Here is a 19,960-nt window from a genome sequence, read left to right as displayed (position 1 = left end):
CGAACGCCTATTTATATGCGTGCAAAACTGCGAATCGTTCAGTAGAAATTTGTGCTGTTATCACATCTCTTTGATATTCCTGATTTAAGCGCTATTCGATGGTCCCGCACCGTTGATAAAGAATTGTAGCGAATGTCATCGGGATGTGGTTTGTTAAATCGCTTGATAAACGCGCTTCCTTTCGAGCTACATATCCCTGGATATCAGTTTTGCGGCTCGGGAACACACTTGAAAAAGCGATTAGCCACAGGCGATCAGGGTCTAAATCCATTGGACGCAGCGTGCCGCGAACACAACATTGCTTATTCTCAAAACAACAATCTCGCTAAACGACACGCGGCGGATAAGGTACTCGCCACGAAAGCGTTAGGACGCGTAATCGCAAAAGATTCGGCTCTAAAAAAGGAAGCTGCTGCTGCAGCCGTTTGGGTAACTATGAAAGCTAAAACAAAGATCGGCATGGGCATGAAAAGGACGTCGATAAAGAAAAAGACAACAAAAAAGAAACGAGTACTTCCAACAGTGAAACGAGGCGGCACGTTATCATTCTACCGATATTGGGTGCACTTGGATCCATGATCGGTGGAGCGGCTAGCGTGTGGCGAAAGCAGTAAATGATAGTAAAGTCGCGCGAAGTCAGCTTGAGGAGTTACAACATCATTATCACACGATGGAAGGTCGCGAGGTGTATTTTGGTCCGTACACAGGAGGAAAGAGACTCTATCTCGCTCCATACAAATACGGAAAAGGTGTAACTGCGAAAGGACAAAAAACGTCGAAAAAACGTTAAAAATGCCTGCGGGTGCAATGACAAATGTGCAACTGCAGCAACTGACTATTTGTATTCGTATTCCATACTTTAGAGATATTTTCATGCGTAACGCATTACCGATAAGCGGTCCATGACGAAACAAAAGCGGTATCGTAAACTTGAATGATGTGACGGATCCCGTTACTCATTGGATAGCGTACGCAAAGAGAGACAATCACGTGATATATTTCGGTAGTTTTGGTAATCTTCGGCCACCTAAAGAACTTGTACAATATTTCAGAGACGGTGTAAGAAAGATAGAGTACAATCGAACGTTCTATCAAATCTATAATCAAAGCATTTGTGGACAACTGCTTGCAGTTTCTCCAAACGGTTGATGCGTATGAATTTAACCTTTTAACTGCACACTGGGTTAGCCACACCTAAGCCGATTTTCAAACGTGCGCCATTTTATAACGAGCAGTAGTGGGGAGATGGAACATGGGGGAGAAAAGAGTTAGGTGTCTCTTTTATCTTATGCGTGCTTGATGCGGTCATTACTCGCTTAGTGCTTACAGCAGCGTAAATGAAAGTTCGATTCTGGGTGTGATACACCCAGTGTGCAGCGAACGTTACAAAATTGTGCAGAGCGGAAATTTGAAATGTAAGTAAAAGTAATTGCATTCAACTATAAATTACTTTTTTTTAAATAAACCAAATAAAAGAACATTAGTGAAGTATATTTTCGTGTATGACAAATTAATTTTTGTACACGAAAAAAAATTACTCTCAAATTGAAACTTATGTATTCAAATTAACGCGATCCTTGTTTCATATGTAAGCAACAATATATAATCTTAGAAGAATTTGAAAATCTTGAATTTCAAAATATTATAATCTTATTTCAATACTATAAGTATTATTTTAAAAATATGACATAATTGTTTTGATAATTTCAGTCTAAAAAAATTATAATCTTCGATTTAAACATGTAGTATCTTTATCCGATATTTTTTCTTTTGCATTAAAGAAAATTATTCTTAAGTAACAAGAATATTATTTTCTTGGTTAAACTATATAAAATTTTGAAATAAATCTTCGTTCAAGTAAATCTTTTTGATTTAACAAAAATATTCCCTTACTTTTTGTGTGTTTCTAGAGAAGTGAATACACGAAAGAGTGGATAGTTGAACTTTCATTTCTTTATATTTGAGTTAAATAAACAATAAATAATAATGAAAACAATAATTGTTGTCATTTTGTTCACAAATATTTCGATGATTTCGATTTTACGGTATTAACCGTCAAATCGAAAAATAGTAAATATTCATATCTTAAAAAAAATATACTTTTTGGTACAAATTAAAAAATTGATAATAGATTCTTAAAATATAACTCTTCAGCTTTCCAATTACTATATTTTGAAGTTTTTTTTTTCTACAAAATGCAACCGTTTGAAAAAAAAAACAATTTTTTATGCAAAATTTTTTTATTTATTGTCTGTCTATTAAATATATCTTTTTCCAGTTTATATTACATACGACTTTCTAACCTATTTTATCACAATTTTGAGAAATTTTCCTTAGAATTAAAAAAAATGGATTGAAATTCGTCGATTCTTGTCCAAAATACAAATCGTCAAAGTTTCCCGGGTGTCGTACACCCATGTGTGCAGTGAACGTAACTTTTTGATAGCGTGCAGTCAGAGGGTTAAAGCTCGACAAGAGCTTGACTAACCAGGACTAACCAGGAAGAGCAGCATCCTCACTACAACGTACTTTCCAATTATAGATTTGAGCGATGACAATTACGAGCTCGGTCTAATAAACTTTGAGACTTAAAACACGATTTTGAACGTAAATGCTTCAAATAATAAGTTTTACTTTGATGAAGAAGACGTGGAAATTACGATTCCCGAGAGATTGTACGAACTACAAGCCATAAACGAGTTTTTGAAACACACAATTCTAAAACGTTTCGAATATGTAGCTAACGATGATGATGAAAAACATGACGATGGTAGCGCCACACTTATATCGCGCGGTGACATCTCAATTGAAGACAATGATGTCGATAAAGACAACGGTGACAATGATTTCCCGATAGTACTGCGCGAATAACAATACGATGAGAAGCGAGATAAAATGCGCCTATAAAATAAATTTTACCAAACCCAACAATATTAGATTGTTGCTAGGATTTTCTTCAGATCGTATATTAAAGCCGTGGAAATGGTACAAAACTGACTTATCAATTAACATTATCAACGTAAACATTATCCGCAAAGAATGTAACGTGACCTCAAGCGCATACAGTAACGACAAGCGCGTGCATACGATACACGAATTTTCTCCGAACGTGGTACCAGGATATAAGATTTCAAAAACATCGAAGCAGATCATTTATCTGCCAATCACCGCACGGAGCATTTCGAATTTGACGATACGCGTCGTCAATCAGCACGATTGCTTAATTTTCGAGAAGAAATCACCGTCAGATTGCACGTACGACAACTATGACGATAACGCTTGTGTAGATGCAGCGTGAGATGCTCGTGTTGAACAGGCACGTAAAAGATAACGCATGTGACGTGGCGCGTCCGGCCGCGCTCGTCACAAGGACGTAAGCCCGACTGAGGGGGTCGGTCTGGGGCTCCTCCTCGCCGAGTCGAGGGGGATACGACTTTGTTGTTTTATTATCCTTTTCTTTTCTAGCTTCCGTGTTACCGTTTTTCAATTTTAGCTATTAGTTATTTAGAGTTAGGGCGCCGAGTGTGAACTCATTTCAAATTGTATAAAAAACGGAGGAGGAGCAGCCGTCGGGGGAATTTTGTCGCGAGCTATCGACAGTGGACGAGGTGCCTCGCAAGGAGTTTCCCCGCCGAGCCGTGCATCGGGCCCCGCTACGCGTTGCCGCCCCTGAGCTACGAGGGTACCGACCACACAGAGATACCACGTTGCGGCACGACGATTCTCTGCAAGGATCACACCGAGGGCACGCCACCGGGCTGCAGACCGGGGAAGCGGCCATATCAATGCCACCCGCCCTCCACCAAAATCGGTTTGATCGCGGCCTGGCCAGCCGGACCAGCCGAAACGGCAGGGCAAGAGAGATCCCACCTGTGGAAGTCAACACGTGCTGATCACGGGAAATTTCGAGGGGTGAAGCGGCGCAGCGATAGACCGAGGATCCTGCGACGCACGCGGATCCACCATCGAAAATCGAAGCGCGCACGCGCCTGCGCGGCGGCTCGAATCGGCCGGCGCGGGATCGGGGCTCCTCATTGTTCGGAAAGCCGTGCGATAATACGTATCGACGAGGACGAGCCTGGGTTACCGCATTTTGGAGAACCAGCCACTGCTACCGACTCTGGTGGACCAAGTTACCGCATTGTAAGGCCATCACTCGGCAGCCACCCAGATTTACGTAAGATTCGGTTAAGGCGGTCGACTCTCGTGCGGGTCCTGATAAAGGATACCGTTTCTTGTTGTGCTACCGGTAATCCGGAATCCGTTACCGTATTGTGTTTACTTGTGCTTTTGGGAGAAACTCAAAATAAAAGTAGAGTCTCGTGGCCGCACGAGAGATTGAATTGACCAGCCCCGAATACTGGTTAAATAAATACGTCCCTCTCAGACAAAGCCGGCACCGACAGTCATATTTAGTTATAGTAGAGTCGATTGTTACCGCGAATACTATTTCCGAATAAATTATCTTTGTTGTTTGAGCAGAGAGTCTCGCTGGTCTCTCGCCTCGTATAGTAGATTTTCTAAGTTTCCGCATTTTCTTTGTCTTGAATTCGTGTTTTCGTCTCAATCAAATATATCTGTGGATTTATTGTGTTTTGATAATTCGAGTAAAGTCCATTATTTTTGTTGTTACCGTATTCTTTAATCACTTAAGAAATATAGTTTGATTCTTTATTTATTTAAAAATTGAGTACCGAATCTATTCTGCGACCTGCCTCGATCCGACATCTCCACACGTCTCATCTATTTAAGAATTACGCCCCTCTACCGCTTTGAGTAAAAGAGTTACCGGCATTAGTAACGCTTTCTCTTTGGTTACCGCATTATCGCTAATTATTGTGTGGCGCGAGAATTCGGGCCTGGCGCCCAAAATATAGAGTACTGTGAAGATACCGTTTACGCAAGTTACCGATATCGTTGAAAGGGCATTCTCGAGCGATATATTGAAGATACCGTTTCGCGAGCTACCGATATCGCTGGGGGAACTTCTCAAGTTTCATTTGGGGGACACCGTTTTCATAAGCTGCCGATTTGAGTTGAAAAAGCGTTACTCGTTACTATTAATCAAAGTTACCGTTTAATTGGGCGTAGCCCCCTCGGACCTAGCGGTTCCAGAAAGAAAGCAACGTCGCACGCAACATTTACGAAACCGACATTTAGTAGTAAATTTTAATCACCAAAAAAAGAAATTTGCACCGAAAAAAAAGCTTACCGCGTCGAACGTTGCATTTCTACAATCTTTGGGATTTGCAGTACGACAATGACGGACATCTTGAACATTGAGAATGAGCCGATCTTCGATGATCGCATCATCAAGATCGAGACTCACACGTACAATCCGTTCGCCAATACAACGTTTGATTATAGTGATGAGATAAGAATACATATACAACATCAAGATTTACACGCTACCGTCTGAAAGTTTTCTATACATCAAGAAGAAACTTACAATAAAAAAAACCAGTTGCGGGATCTGATGTGACATTGGGGAATAATTGCATTGCGTTTATGTTTGCTGAGATTCGATATGAACTTGATGGCGTGGAGATTGATCGCAACAGAAACGTTAGAATAACCAGCACGCTCAAGAATTATATAATCATTTCATCCAACAGAACCAGAATCGCGAATAACGCTATTTGAAATCCGTGGCATCCTCCAAATGGATACTTTAATTTTTGTGTACCGCTTAACATGCTATCGGAATTTTGCGAAGATTACATACGCGTGGTGATTAACGCTCGTCACGAGTTAATCTTGATACGCTTGCGCAACGACAATAATTGTCTAGACGGTGATCCAGCGCGGAAACCGGAAATTGAATTATTCAAAGTACAATGGCGAATGCCACATGTGCTTTTGAATGAGAGAAATAAACTGTCGATGCTGCGTGCTCTGGAAAGCGGGCGATACATTAACATGGCTGTTTCGCTCGTGGGATTTGTACGAGTTTCCATTATTGTAACGCACAACCAAACATTCGTGGGCTATCAAGACCACTATTCAGCTTGAAAAACCGCGTTACGTCTTCGCTTTGCAGACTGGTAGGAAAAACGTCATGCTTGAGGATACGAGCCGATTTAATCATTGTAAACTGACAAATGTGAAACTATATCTAAACTCGGAATGTTATCCGTATGACGATATGAATCTGGATTTTGAAAAAAACAGATGGTCAATTCTGTATGATATGTACACGCGTTTCTGTAAAAACTTTATTATGGGTACGATAATCTTGAGCCGAATCAATTTGTCACGACTTTTCAACAAAAAGGTCCGTTTGTGATTATCGATTGCTCTCGACAAAATGAATCGATCAAAACTGCAACTGTAGATGTACGCATAGAATTTAAGTGTAAGGAGAACGTGCCCGCGAGTATCACCGCGTACTGTCTTCATTATACACGATCATGTAGTTCAATACAATCCGTTGACCAACGTTGTACGCAAAATTACCTAAGACGACGATGACGCCGCTCTTTTCCCCTAAAAATACATTTGAGACGATATAAAAATCTATAACGCATCAATGTGGACCACAGTCTTCTCAACGATAACAGTTATCTCTGTATTATGTTTGTAGACCTGCAAGGTTTTCTCGTTGGGAGAAGCTTTGTCGTGGAAGAATTTGCCTCTTTCAAAAATGGCATCGAACTCTCTCACTATATTTCTGGCTGCTGTGAATCCTAGAACAATCTCACTAAGGTAGAGAAACATCAGGCATGTGATTGATTAATAATCATCACGGTATACAATGGGAGGATGGGATGATTCCATACAGCATGGCTAGGAGTTTGATTACAACGGCGGTGATAGATGCAACGGCGGCCAAAGATGAAATTACTGTATACGTTAAGAGACGTAAGAAACGAGAATGGCTATGGGATTTGCTCCTGGATGAAGCGATACAAGAAGTCTATGTCGAAAACATCGAGACGCATTATGAAAATATTGAATCTCTAAACAAAATGGATGTTACGTATACCTTACGTTGTCAGAAACATGTAAACAATTGCCCTCTACAAAATGTATTTAAACTATTCAATTGGTGGTCTAACAATAAAAAATAAAAAACATATATGGAACGTTTTTTGTAAAATCGCCTCTCTTCCCCCCTGCACATTTTATTTCTTGAGATAAATAAATGGTCAAGTGCTGAACATTTTCGTTGATCCTTCTACTTTTAAATGCCATTTGGCAAATTTGGAAATGTAAAATGGCGAAACCAAAATGGCGGTCAAAACAAAAAAAGAAGCCATTATTTATAATATAAAACAACTAGTTCAAATTATATTATTTGTTCGTCGCAATAACTATTGAAAGTGGCTTTGGGTTATTTTGATCCAGTGTATTATACCCATGTCTCATACAGGAAGTGTATTTTAAGGGTTAAAAATAGCATAATTTTTCTAATCTGTAGCCTATAAGATATGGTATTTCATATTCCATAAAATGAAAAAATATTTTGTTTTTAACAACTCTACTCTCAGGTTACGTAACATATATACTTATTACTTGTATTAATATGGCCACCATGGCTACTTTACTTTCATCATTAGAGTACCTTTTTATAAGTACCTTAGTGACAAAATTCATCACAAATCTGTGATTTTATAGAATATGTGGTAACCTCGGAGCAAAGTTATTAAAACAAAATATTTTTTCATTTTATGGAATATAAAATACTATAATTTATAAGCTATAGATTTAAAAAATTATGCAACTTTTAATTCTTAAAATACACACTTCCTGTATAAGATATAGGTATAACACCTACTAAGGTGTCAAAATAAAACAAAGCCATTTTTAATGTTACGGCAAAAAAAATAAATAATTCTAAACTAAAAATTATGTGTATTTTTTTAAACATTTAAGATTAAGATTAATCCAATTGTTTCAAAATGAATATCAATAAATTTTTATTTTTATTTTTATTTTATAAATTTCTTTTCGAGTTATTTTAAATCAGAGTATATTTTAAAGGTTAACAACACTGCCTAAAATCAGGATACACCTGAATTGCCCTTTTTAAGGTCCAATAATGTGCAAATGTTATTTTATATTATAAATAATGGCTTTTTTTTGTTTTGGCCGCCATTTTGGGTCTGCCATTTTGCATTTACAAATTTACCAAACGACATTCAAAAGTAGAAGAATCAACAAAAATTTTCAGCACTTGGCCATTTATTTATCTCAAAAAATAAAATGTGCAGAGGAAGGCCGATTTTACAAAAAACGCCCCATATACAATTTTTTTTTACTTTATTTTACGCCCTCATATTTTTTCTACCCTATTTTATTAATTAAATTAATTTTTATATATTAGGATAATTGGTAGAAGATAGAAATAATTCTTAAATAATTTTTTTTTAACTTTTATACAAAATAAATATTTACTTATCACACAAAGCATTATATATAATATTATTAGAAGCATAAGTCACCAGTTTGCAATCTATCATACAAGTTTTATCGCATATTTTATTTAATAATTTTACTGCGTCACACTCGGTATGAATATTATTTTTTTGTAAGCAGTTTACAAATTTATTATATTTTTCTTTTACTATATACATATCATGCCACAACTTAAAGTATACATTATTAATAACATTTTCAAGTTTTAATAAAAATTGTACAGTTGATGGTTTCATATATATAATTTTAGTTTAACGTGAACTTCATAACACTCTCGTTATGTATATTTACAAGTTCGATTAGAAGATTATTAATCCACAGCGATGTAGTTGAATCCATAGTGATGGTTGACTGCAGGAGCCGCTCGATATCCGTACGTTTCTGATTCATCATTACCCAGGTGTCACGTGAAAGTGGTATCTCGTAGCCTTTGTTGTCGCCAAGCATTATTTCCACAAAAGGCTCAGGCCCCACGTTGATTTCCCATATCCAAATATTTGAATGAAGTAGCCGTAAGAGGAAATCTCCTTTTCAGGATGCGGGGAGTATGGCGTGACTGTGATATTGTTCTGTAAAGAAAAAGATAATGCAAGTTAGAAATAAAATCCAAATAAATATGTAATAAATTTTGATTTAATGAAAAAAATACTTACGGTTTATCACAAGCTTTGTTTTCGTGGATTGGAACGTAATAGTTCATGTCGTACATTTTTCAAAAAATCTTCCACCGATCGACTCCAGCAGTCAACGTTGTCAGGAACCCTTCCGATGTCCGTAATGAGCGACTGTAGTGAGGATGTCCGTAATGCGCGACTGATGTATGGAACTCTTCTTATATGATGCGCCCCTCCATGTCTTAATAGTGGTAATAGTAATAGACATGATCCCATTGGTCTTCCAAATTATTTTCGTAATTATAAATAAGCATCATGATTTCTTGTTGGCTGGTAAAAATATGGTAGGTGTTTTCTAACTGATTGTGACTGTGGCTATGGTTGTGACTTGGCTATGGTTGAGATTGTAACTATTGTTGTAATTGGTTTTTAGTGTGTGCAAACAGGGCAGATGTTGCACGATATTAAAATAAAAACTGTTCTTCTGCAATTTGAACAGTATTTGCCGTTAATTGCAGAAACCGTGTTTGTTATATGTTCGCGCACGACGAATAATTTGCTGACATCTGCGTCCGCCACTTTCAATCATGCATTCGGCACATGCTATGTATGGACCAGATGCATATTCTTCGGTTTTATAATATGAAAAGATGACACAATGTTTACTTTCCATATTCAAAGCCCGCCCTTGTGACATTGAGATGTCTTTCTCGAGCTTCACGGAACTCCTCACTGCAGTCACTCATATATTGATTGTCTTCGGACACCACACTGTTGTGATCCTCTTCTTCGAGATCATCCATATTTTTATTATCCATGTGTTCAAAAAATTCATTGACAATGTCCATAGCATTTTCATTATCCGTATGGAGGAAAATATCGGCGATTCTTTGATGACGATTGTTGTGTTCATCAAAGTGTTCATTATTTACAATATTATTTACATTTTCATTATTAATATTATTTACATTATGTACATTATTTACATTATGTACATCTATAATATTTATTATTTCGACTTCTCTATCCTTGTCCGCGATAATTTCAATATTATCTTCCACTCGTTTGAAATTTTCCATTTTTGCGGAAAAATTGAATCGTTCACTTGACTTTGAAAAACTAATTGCACACACTAGCTTTTGGATAAACTGACTCGAAAACTGACTTAAAAACGTCTAAGGGATGCTCTAAGAGTTTCACCTATAAATACTTATGCTATTTGTAAAGTTACGTGATTTTTGAAAAGAATTTTAGAAGAAAGAAAAAAGTTATACTGAAATTTAACATGTTGCAAGACGTTTAATTGAAAGAAAATTTTCATGTATAATATTAAACGTAGACTACAGTATCTAAATGTTACTTTTTTTTTAAATATTTTTAAAGTTTACAAAATCTAGCAGCCTGATATCAGCACTCGCTGGCAACCGAGATAACGACGCTGCTTGTATGATTAGTGTAGCGGAAGAGAGAGAAAGACAGAGAGCAAGCTGTAACTGGAGTAGAATATACGTAATATAATTTTTATTATTTAATTATTTATAATTTAAATTAGAATACATATAAATATATAATCTAACTCAAATTATAAATAATCAAATAAAAATTACATTATATATATGAAATAATAACAAATTCTTTCTCTTTACCTATGTACCTGAGCGGCGACGGCGACCCTTGAGCACAAAGAACTTTCCAAAACATGTTGAGACAAGTTTCTCATTTCTTAGAAAAAAACAATAAACAAAGGAATTTTTAAATTTATGACAGGGTCAATTGTTATAAAAAACAATAAACAAAAGAATTCTAAAATTTATGTGACAGGTAATTACCCCCCCCTCCTCTCCGGTGACGTCCTCCCTCCCCTTCCCCCATTCTATTGTTTGGGTTAGAACTCCCATACTATAACTATTATTGAATTACGTTATTACTCTCTGAATCAAATCGAGGGCCTTAAGAGGATGCTAAACTGCCCATCAAACTTGATTAAGGTCGATAATGCAGAGTCATTATTTATCCTTGTTCATGAAAAAATTTGCTTTAAAATACAAGTTATATAGCTTATACTTACAAATAAATGGTGTCTCGCAGTTTGGAATAGAAGGAATAAAACTATATTTGTCAAATTACGTTTACAAGCCGTAAAAAAACATATTTATGTGATCAAAAATTTTATTCATTTAAGCGCTTTTATTTTTAAAATATCTTTTTTGTACGGCTTGTAATCGTAATTTGACGATTATAATCTTATTCCTCAATCTATTCCGGACCCGGAAACACCATTCATTTGTACGTATAAGCTACATAATTTGTATTTTGAAGCAAATATTTTTATGAACAAATAAACTTTAAAAAATTTTTTGCATTTTTGGTCTTTATCTAATCGTCCCTGGGTTTATTTGTGTACGTACTTTGAAAGTGTAAAAGGATTATCAATTCTGTAAATTCAATTCGAAATTAAGTGATAAATACAGAATGTCGGTAAAATACACTGCTTTAGCATCCTCTTAAAAGATCTGAATATCCCGGACGTCGATTGAGACGTGGGGTGCGAAAATTAATGATCATCACCTTTATTTTGTGACTTGAAAAAACTGACGACGACTGACAGTTTGTTGGAGAATGCGAGAGTCTCATACGACACTTTCTCCGGTGTCGGCGCGGTGAAAAGGACCGTGTGGGGTAATACATGACCCTTGATTACCAGTTGATCGATTTTATGCAATCTCTGTTCCGGCTGTAACACAGAAAAGCGGAGGTTATGTAAAAAGTTCTTAATCGCAATAGGAAAAATATTATTTCATAACTAAAATTGGAAAACGTCGCTTTCATCACTTCAACGTCGCATTTTTGCCGCTCGCCAAAAAAGAATCTTACAAGGTAACGGACAGAACTGTCTCTCACCGATTTTAATGAGCTTTGGATATGTTGAAGAAAAAATATTTGGACCCATATTTTTTTTAGCAGCGTATCTCAATGTTTAGGGGTTGATACTATCCATTGAAAATAACGCATTTTTTTGTTTTTGGCGAATATAGTTCGGCAAAACATAGCTCAGATTTTATACTGGTGTCGATGAGGTAGATGAGATGTTGCGTGATGTAAAATGTGTATTATTGCTGTAATTGTCAAATCATATAATTTAAATTTTTAATTTAATGAGAAATTTTGAAGCGAGTTTCTTAATTTATTGATTGATTTTTGTCTTATGTGTAAATGCTTAAAGTTATATTTGTGGATTCAGCAAAGTATATATTCTTAATTTAATATAAATGTAAATTTTTATAAATATTTAAAAAACTGAGAAATTCCGAAGTGAGTTGTTTAATTCATTGATTGATTATTTGTATTATGTGTAAATGTTCTTTTTACACAATCAAGTTGTATTTGTGCATAATGCAATTTATTAATCAATGATTAAAATATTCGCTTTACTTAATCTATGTTACATCATAGGTTAAATTTGATGAAAAATATTTTATCTTGGATTTATTTGATACATAAATAAATGTGATATGTATGTATTTAGGTTGAATCAAAAGTGTGATTTTTTTGTTTTTTGAAAGAAGCTCACTCATATATATTACCTAGGTTGAATTTCATAAAAAGTATTATCTTGAATTTATTTGAAACATCCCACAAAACATAAAAATATACTCAGTACATACATTGTACATACATTTATGTATATTACATATTCCAGGTATATACTTTCTTCATGTAATTTATATACATTGGATGTGAAAAGTATGTGCAAATGAAACCGGGTTAATGTACATAAAAGATCCATAGTATATACATATGTATATAATATGTATATTGTATGTATGTATATTCTGTATATACATTTTTATATGTAATATGTATATATTATGTATATACATAAAAATATACTCAGTACATACATTGTACATACATTTATGTATATTACATAATCCAGGTATATACTTTCTTAATGTAATGTATATACATTGAATGTGAAATGTATGTGCAAATAAAACCGGATGTGTATCTAAATATACCCCACAAAACAATTTGATATACAATGTATATATTATGTATATACATTTATGTGTGTTGTATATACTATGGTTCTGTATTACACGGTACATCCATTGCATATGAAATGTTACAAGGAAAATATCCATTGCAGATCGGAAGTATATACACATGTATATGATTCGTATATTACATGTATATACATAATGTATGTCCATTTATCATTCATTTTATATACATAACATGAACATAGAATGTACATAATACATGCATAATATTATACATATGTCCATAGTATATATACATAAGATGTACATAGAATATACATGATACAAATTTGTGGAGATTGTGTGTTGGTACGGTACCGTACTCGAGGCACGGTAGCTAATAAAAATCAGATTCGAGATCTGATTGCGGAGTTGCAAGTAACCTCCTTATATATGCAAGAGAGAATCACTTGACTCCGGAGAAAGGGCTAAGTTGCACCGTCTAGCGGTGATTGCGAGAATTACTCCTTACACGTGAGCGTACAAGTTTATGTTATAAAGGAAAAATATCTTGCATATGAAATGTACATACATTTAACATTGTGCGCTGTATATACATACTAAATACATTAATGGATATGCACTTTATATACCATAATGTATATTCGAATCATGTATGTGAGATGTATATACATTTAACATTGTACGCTGTACATACATATCAAATACATTAATAGATATACACTTTATATACCATAATGTATATTCGAATCATGTATGTGAGATGTATATACATTTAACATTGTACGCTGTATATACATATCAAATACATTAATGGATATACACTTTATATACCATAATGTATATTCGAATCATGTATGTGAGATGTATATACATTTAACATTGTACGCTGTATATACATATCAAATACATTAATGGATATACGCTTTATATACTATAATGTATATTCGAATCATGTATGTGAGATGTATATACATTTAATATTGTACGCTGTATATACATATCAAATACATTAATGGATATGCACTTTATATACCATAATGTATATTCGAATCATGTATGTAAGATGTATATACATTTAACATTGTGCGCTGTATATACATACTAAATACATTAATGGATATGCACTTTATATACCATAATGTATATTCGAATCATGTATGTGAGATGTATATACATTTAACATTGTACGCTGTACATACATATCAAATACATTAATAGATATACACTTTATATACCATAATGTATATTCGAATCATGTATGTGAGATGTATATACATTTAACATTGTACGCTGTATATACATATCAAATACATTAATGGATATACGCTTTATATACTATAATGTATATTCGAATCATGTATGTGAGATGTATATACATTTAATATTGTACGCTGTATATACATATCAAATACATTAATGGATATGCACTTTATATACCATAATGTATATTCGAATCATGTATGTAAGATGTATATACATTTAACATTGTGCGCTGTACATACATATCAAATACATTAATGGATATACACTTTATATACTATAATGTATATTCGAATCATGTATGTGAAATGTATATACATTTAACATTGTGCGCTGTATATACATATCAAATACATTAATGGATATACACTTTATATACTATAATGTATATTCGAATCATGTATGTGAGATGTATATACATTTAACATTGTGCGCTGTATATACATATCAAATACATTAATGGATATACACTTTATATACTATAATGTATATTTGAATCATGTATGTGAGATGTATATACGTTTAACATACAAGATATTTTTTTCACATTATGGAAAAAAAATGCATATACATAGAATATCCGATGTTATATGGGATAAATAAATGTGATTTTTTTCATCTAAAAGTATACATATTATTTAAATTGAATTTGATCAAAAGTTTTATCTTGGATTTGTGATTTTTTCCTTAAAATAAAATATCACTTATTGTTAGTCTATGTTACATCAAATAACGTTTTAGTGACTAAACATAATTATTCTTTAAAAAAAAGGTAAAAAGGTGTGGACTTCTTTAAGGAAAGACACAAATTCAAGATAATCGTTTTGATCAAATTCAACTTAGGCCTGGCTCCAAAACATGCTCTAAAGGAAAATTTTATTTAAAAATTTATAGCATTATATCCGTTATATAAACTTTAGTTTTTTAATAAAATTTTTCTCAAAGAGAAAGTTTTAGAGTGTAACCTTAAATGGTCTATAAACCTAAGTAGTTTATAAAAAAATATAAAATGCGTGTTATTCAAACAAAATTACCTTTTTAAAAGGGGTAAAAAGAAGCGCCAAGTGTGTGGTTTTTCTCTAACGAAAAATTTACAAAATTCAAGATAAAACTTGATCAACTTCAACCTAAGTGATACATATATGGAATAGAAAAAAATAATTTACTTATACATATACGTGCATATACTTATCGAAATGTGTACAAATGTACTTTCTGTGTATATTGGATGAATATACTTTCGTGGATCAGTTATGTATATTTTTTTGCCGGTGAAGGGTTTGAAAACTTGGCGCTGCAAAAAACCCCATTTGAAGTCTGAACATATATGATCTATATAGTTAACCATCTAATTAACCATTTAAACGCTTCAAAGTATTAGTGCTAAATAGATCGCAATTTCCATCAAATTATGAAGGTTACGGAAAAAGATAAATTTAACAATGAAATTAATAAGTAAATAAATTAATGCTATTTATTTTTAATGTTTTGCAAAATTTAATTGCTTTTATAAAAAATAATATAATTGCGACAGTTTATAACATATAGGTATATGTAGACAATAACAAGATCCATATCGACGAGTCAAATTGGCGTAGCAGATAGAGTACAAGGTTCGTAATCCTAAGGTCCCGGGTTCAAACCTACCAGCGGCAAGTAAGAATATAAAATAGAATAATATAATTTAAATTTAATTAATTAATAAAAATTTGTCCTAAATTTAGTATGTACTGTTAATAAAAATAATTAAAAAAAAATTTATTTTATTTTTTTAACAACATATTTTGTGACAACATATTGTTCACTGGGTATATATATATGATATACGTAGAACGTGCAGCTGTATGTTTTATGGATAAACAATAGATCTCATATGGAGTGCATTTGCTGATACAATGGATATACTATAAATGCTAATTTAAGTACATGTGGATATTCCATGGACATCCAATATCCATGAACATATATATAATGTATATACATTGTATATTTTTGTGCTATTTGGGACGTTTCTTTAGATTTTTATTATCTGCTTTACTATGATTTAATACTACTGGGAGGGTTAGCACAATTTTTGAAGAGACGACAAAGATATTCTCTTCTTTCTACAAAAACCTTTCAAAAATTACAAAATAACAAGATTTTACAAGCGTTAAGAATTCCAATTTTAGTAATACCTTTATTATTTATAAATGCATACACATACCCAGCTAGCCAGGCCTGTTAAAATCACATATCGTGAAAGCTTTACAGCAAGGATTGTTTCAATTTTGACAACAATTTTATGACAAGTAATTGTCTGTTGCTTTGTTTTCTAAAAGTTTCGAGCAAATTTACGGCAAAAGTTTTCATCACACGATGCTGCAAATAACAGAGAAAGACTTGTACATAAATATTACGTATAGAAATTACAAGATTTGTTCCGACACGATAAAATACAAAATTTAAGCAAATAACAGAGCAAACCTTGCTACACGACATAACAATAAATTTATGGCAAAAACAAGAAATTTTGTTAAGCACAGAATAACGGCAAATTAGTAGCAAAAACAAAATAAAACTTGCCGAGCATACTTTCGCAACAAAATTGCGACAAGGTGTGTCCGTAAACAGCTTAGTTTTTGTTGGCAAGGCTTGTCGCAAATAGTATGACGCATATTTTATGCAAATAACAGGGTTGCATTATCGGGTTTTAAACTTTATTTCTGGGTGACTTTACTATCTATCTCGAGATGGCGCATTTCTCGTGAAAAAGATTTACCTACTGGATTAATAAAAGGAGCTCGTCGAGAACAGAGAACCAAGTACGATTGCACCATTCACATTTAATATTGGACTAATCAGTCTAATATTTCAGTCTAATAATCATTTTTGTTGATCTAAATTTCGACAATATTCGTCCTGTTCTTGCCACAAATTTGCTATCATATTGTGCATAGCAAGGTTTGCCTTGTTTTTGCCACAAATTTGCTATCATGCTATGTACAGCAAGGTTTACTCTATTCTTGCCACAAATTTGCTATCATATTGTGTACAGCAAGGTTTGCCTTGTTCTTGCTGCAAATTTGTTGTTATGCTTTACTAGTAAATTTTATCCTGTTTGTTGCGCCTTGCGGTACAACAAAATATTTTTGCCGTACCTTGCGGTGCGACAAAAGATTTTTTGGGATTCGTTGCTGCCCAAGGAGTTAGAACTCGCGGAAAGAGGCGGTTTTGTAGGCAGGGTCCTCAAATCACTCACTCACTGATTTTAATTTAAACTGATATAAGATTTATTTCTGTTGTTGTACACTGGTTGCGGTCGGCGAAGGTGCCGCGTCGTGTTACAATAGATTAGATACGACGCGTGACTCGGAGTTAACGCGTCGTCTCGTTGCTCGCTTGAGGCTTGCTAGCGGCTAAGTCCCGAACTCTTAATACACTTGTACGGGCCGTACGTATCGGCTTGATTTCCAATTACTGATCCCGCTGGCCGCTGTTCGGCAGCGGCTTAAATAATGTCGCGGGTTTAATTGTTAGTGGGGGCATCGGGCCCTCCGCATGACCATATATGGTCATTCCCGCGCGCATCCGGCGCGCGGGAAATATTTGCGAGTTTAGCAACAATTGCCAAAATGCAGGTATGCATTTCCGGTGGCATGATTGTTGCTAAGCTGGCTTCGCTACTTCTTTAAGGTGGCTGGTGCGTTGCCCAGTGCGATGACCGGCCGGCAGCGCACGAGGCATGTGTCACCTGACACCTTGTGATAGCGAGCCTTCCTCGGCGAGCTATTTTAATATTTTATTTCCTTTATTCTATAATATAAATTTATTGGTTGTGAGTGTTTCGCTCACAACATCCCTCCCCCGTTGAGAAAACAAAAACGGAGGTACGAGGTTTTTGTATATTTAATTAAAAACGTGTGCTACTGCTACGCTTTAGAATAGATCTGGGAATTGTATATTCCGAATCTATGTCTAGTGTGACTCGCTTCTCATGGCTGTTTCTCTTTTTCTTTTTTATTACAACAACAGTTATTATTATTGCTAGTATTATTACAATCACTGTTCCGCTGGTAGCCGTTGGATAGATAAAGTGTGGTGACTGAAAAATTGTATTCGGTTCATTCAATTTTTTGTCCATTTCGATAATTTGTTTGTTTAATTCCTCTAACTTTGAGGAATGTAGGACAATGTTTTGTAATTTTATCGGCTGCACTGCATTTATGTTTAGCTTTGTTTTGTTCTTTAGTATAGAAATATTGTACTGTGGTAAAAATGTTTCTATTTCTGTACTGTGTGATAACTTAGGAGACTTTATTATCGTGTCTTTCGTCATTAATTTGCAGTTGTTCTTCAATGTTATTTTTCCCGTTTTTTCAATCACTTCCTTTATCTGTCCGTGGTCTTTACAGTAAAATGTTACAGTTTGTTTTTCCTGTACGGAATATAGCCATGAGTGCGAGTCGCCTAAGGCTATCCAAAAACTATGATTAGACGCTATGTTTTTAATGTTACAATTTTCGTGATATCTATCGGTTTCTAAAAACGTTTTAACTTCACACACGGAGTGTGGATTAATCCTGTTCGCAGGATAATTTCGCTCGCATAGGTAATCTTTATTTATCTTCATACAATTTTGTAAATCGTTGCGCGGTAAGGTTATATACGTGTGCTGATCCCCGTCTATCGCTATGGTCGGATACCTGATGTCTATTTTTATTTATTTATTATTATTTCTACTTCCTGCGTTAGCATGTGTGCATGAATGTGTGTATATATTATTTTATACTCTCTCTCTCTTTTGTTTTTATTTTCGCATTATCCCTCAATAAACGGTTTAATGCGATTTACGTGTACGCGAACTGTCCGTCTTCCCCTTTTTACCGTATAATTAACATGCGAATGTCTTTCGGTAACTGTATAGGGTCCGGTCCATTGCGCGTCTAATTTTTTAGAACGTCCTCGGCGAAGCGTTTCGTCGAAGAGTAGAATTTTATCGCCAATTTTATAATTAGTTTCCTTCACGGATCGATCGTAATAATCTTTCGATTTTTGCTTTTCATCTCTTATATTATCTTTGGCGATACTATTAGTGGCACGTAGTCTCTCCCGTAACTCGAGCGCATAGTCATCGTAGCTGTACGTCCTTTTAGGCGGCTTGGCTAGCGCTGTAGGTAATTCGGGGGGATGCCCGTAAATTAATTCGAAGGGAGTATACCCTGTTGCGGTGGGGGGTGGTATTATAGGTGTAGTTAGCATACGGAATCCACTCGTCCCAGTCCGTCTGATCTTTATTAATGAAATGCCTTAGATACTCGGCTAAGGTTCGATGCGATCGCTCTAATACGCCGTTGCTTTCAGGGTGATAAGCAGTCGTCTGTATCTTCTTAATTTTAAGCAGCTTGCAAGTATTCTTAAATACTTCGCTCATAAAATTAGTTCCCTGATCCGTTAAAATGCATTCTGGAATTCCATATTCTAAAACGATTTTCGTCACGAATGCCTTACTTACGGTATTCGCTTCTTGGTTAGGAAGGGGCATAGCCTTACTAAATTTTGTTAGGTGGTCCTGAAATGTCAGCAGATACCGATTTTCGTTATTTGTTATGGTTAACGGTCCGACGATATCCAGCGCGCACTTTTCAAAGGGTCGGCTTGGTGTATCGGTGATAACTAGCG

General features: G+C 34.7%; 1 protein-coding gene across 5 annotated transcripts in view; it reads right to left on the bottom strand.

Annotated features, from left to right (window-relative positions):
- LOC105832409 (fasciclin-1-like) overlaps positions 1 to 19,960 on the bottom strand; it is a 365,719-nt gene that overhangs the window by 112,310 nt on the left and 233,449 nt on the right. For all 5 annotated transcript variants that reach the window (XM_036285356.1, XM_036285355.1, XM_036285358.1 and 2 more), the window contains one exon: positions 11,601 to 11,766. In XM_036285356.1, the coding sequence (XP_036141249.1) occupies positions 11,601 to 11,766 (166 nt within the window). The remainder of the gene's footprint in view (positions 1 to 11,600; positions 11,767 to 19,960) is intronic.

This window comes from Monomorium pharaonis, chromosome 4 (genome assembly GCF_013373865.1).
Source record: "Monomorium pharaonis isolate MP-MQ-018 chromosome 4, ASM1337386v2, whole genome shotgun sequence".
Lineage (NCBI taxonomy): Eukaryota > Metazoa > Arthropoda > Insecta > Hymenoptera > Formicidae > Monomorium > Monomorium pharaonis.
This window is presented reverse-complemented; position numbering and strand designations above follow the sequence as displayed.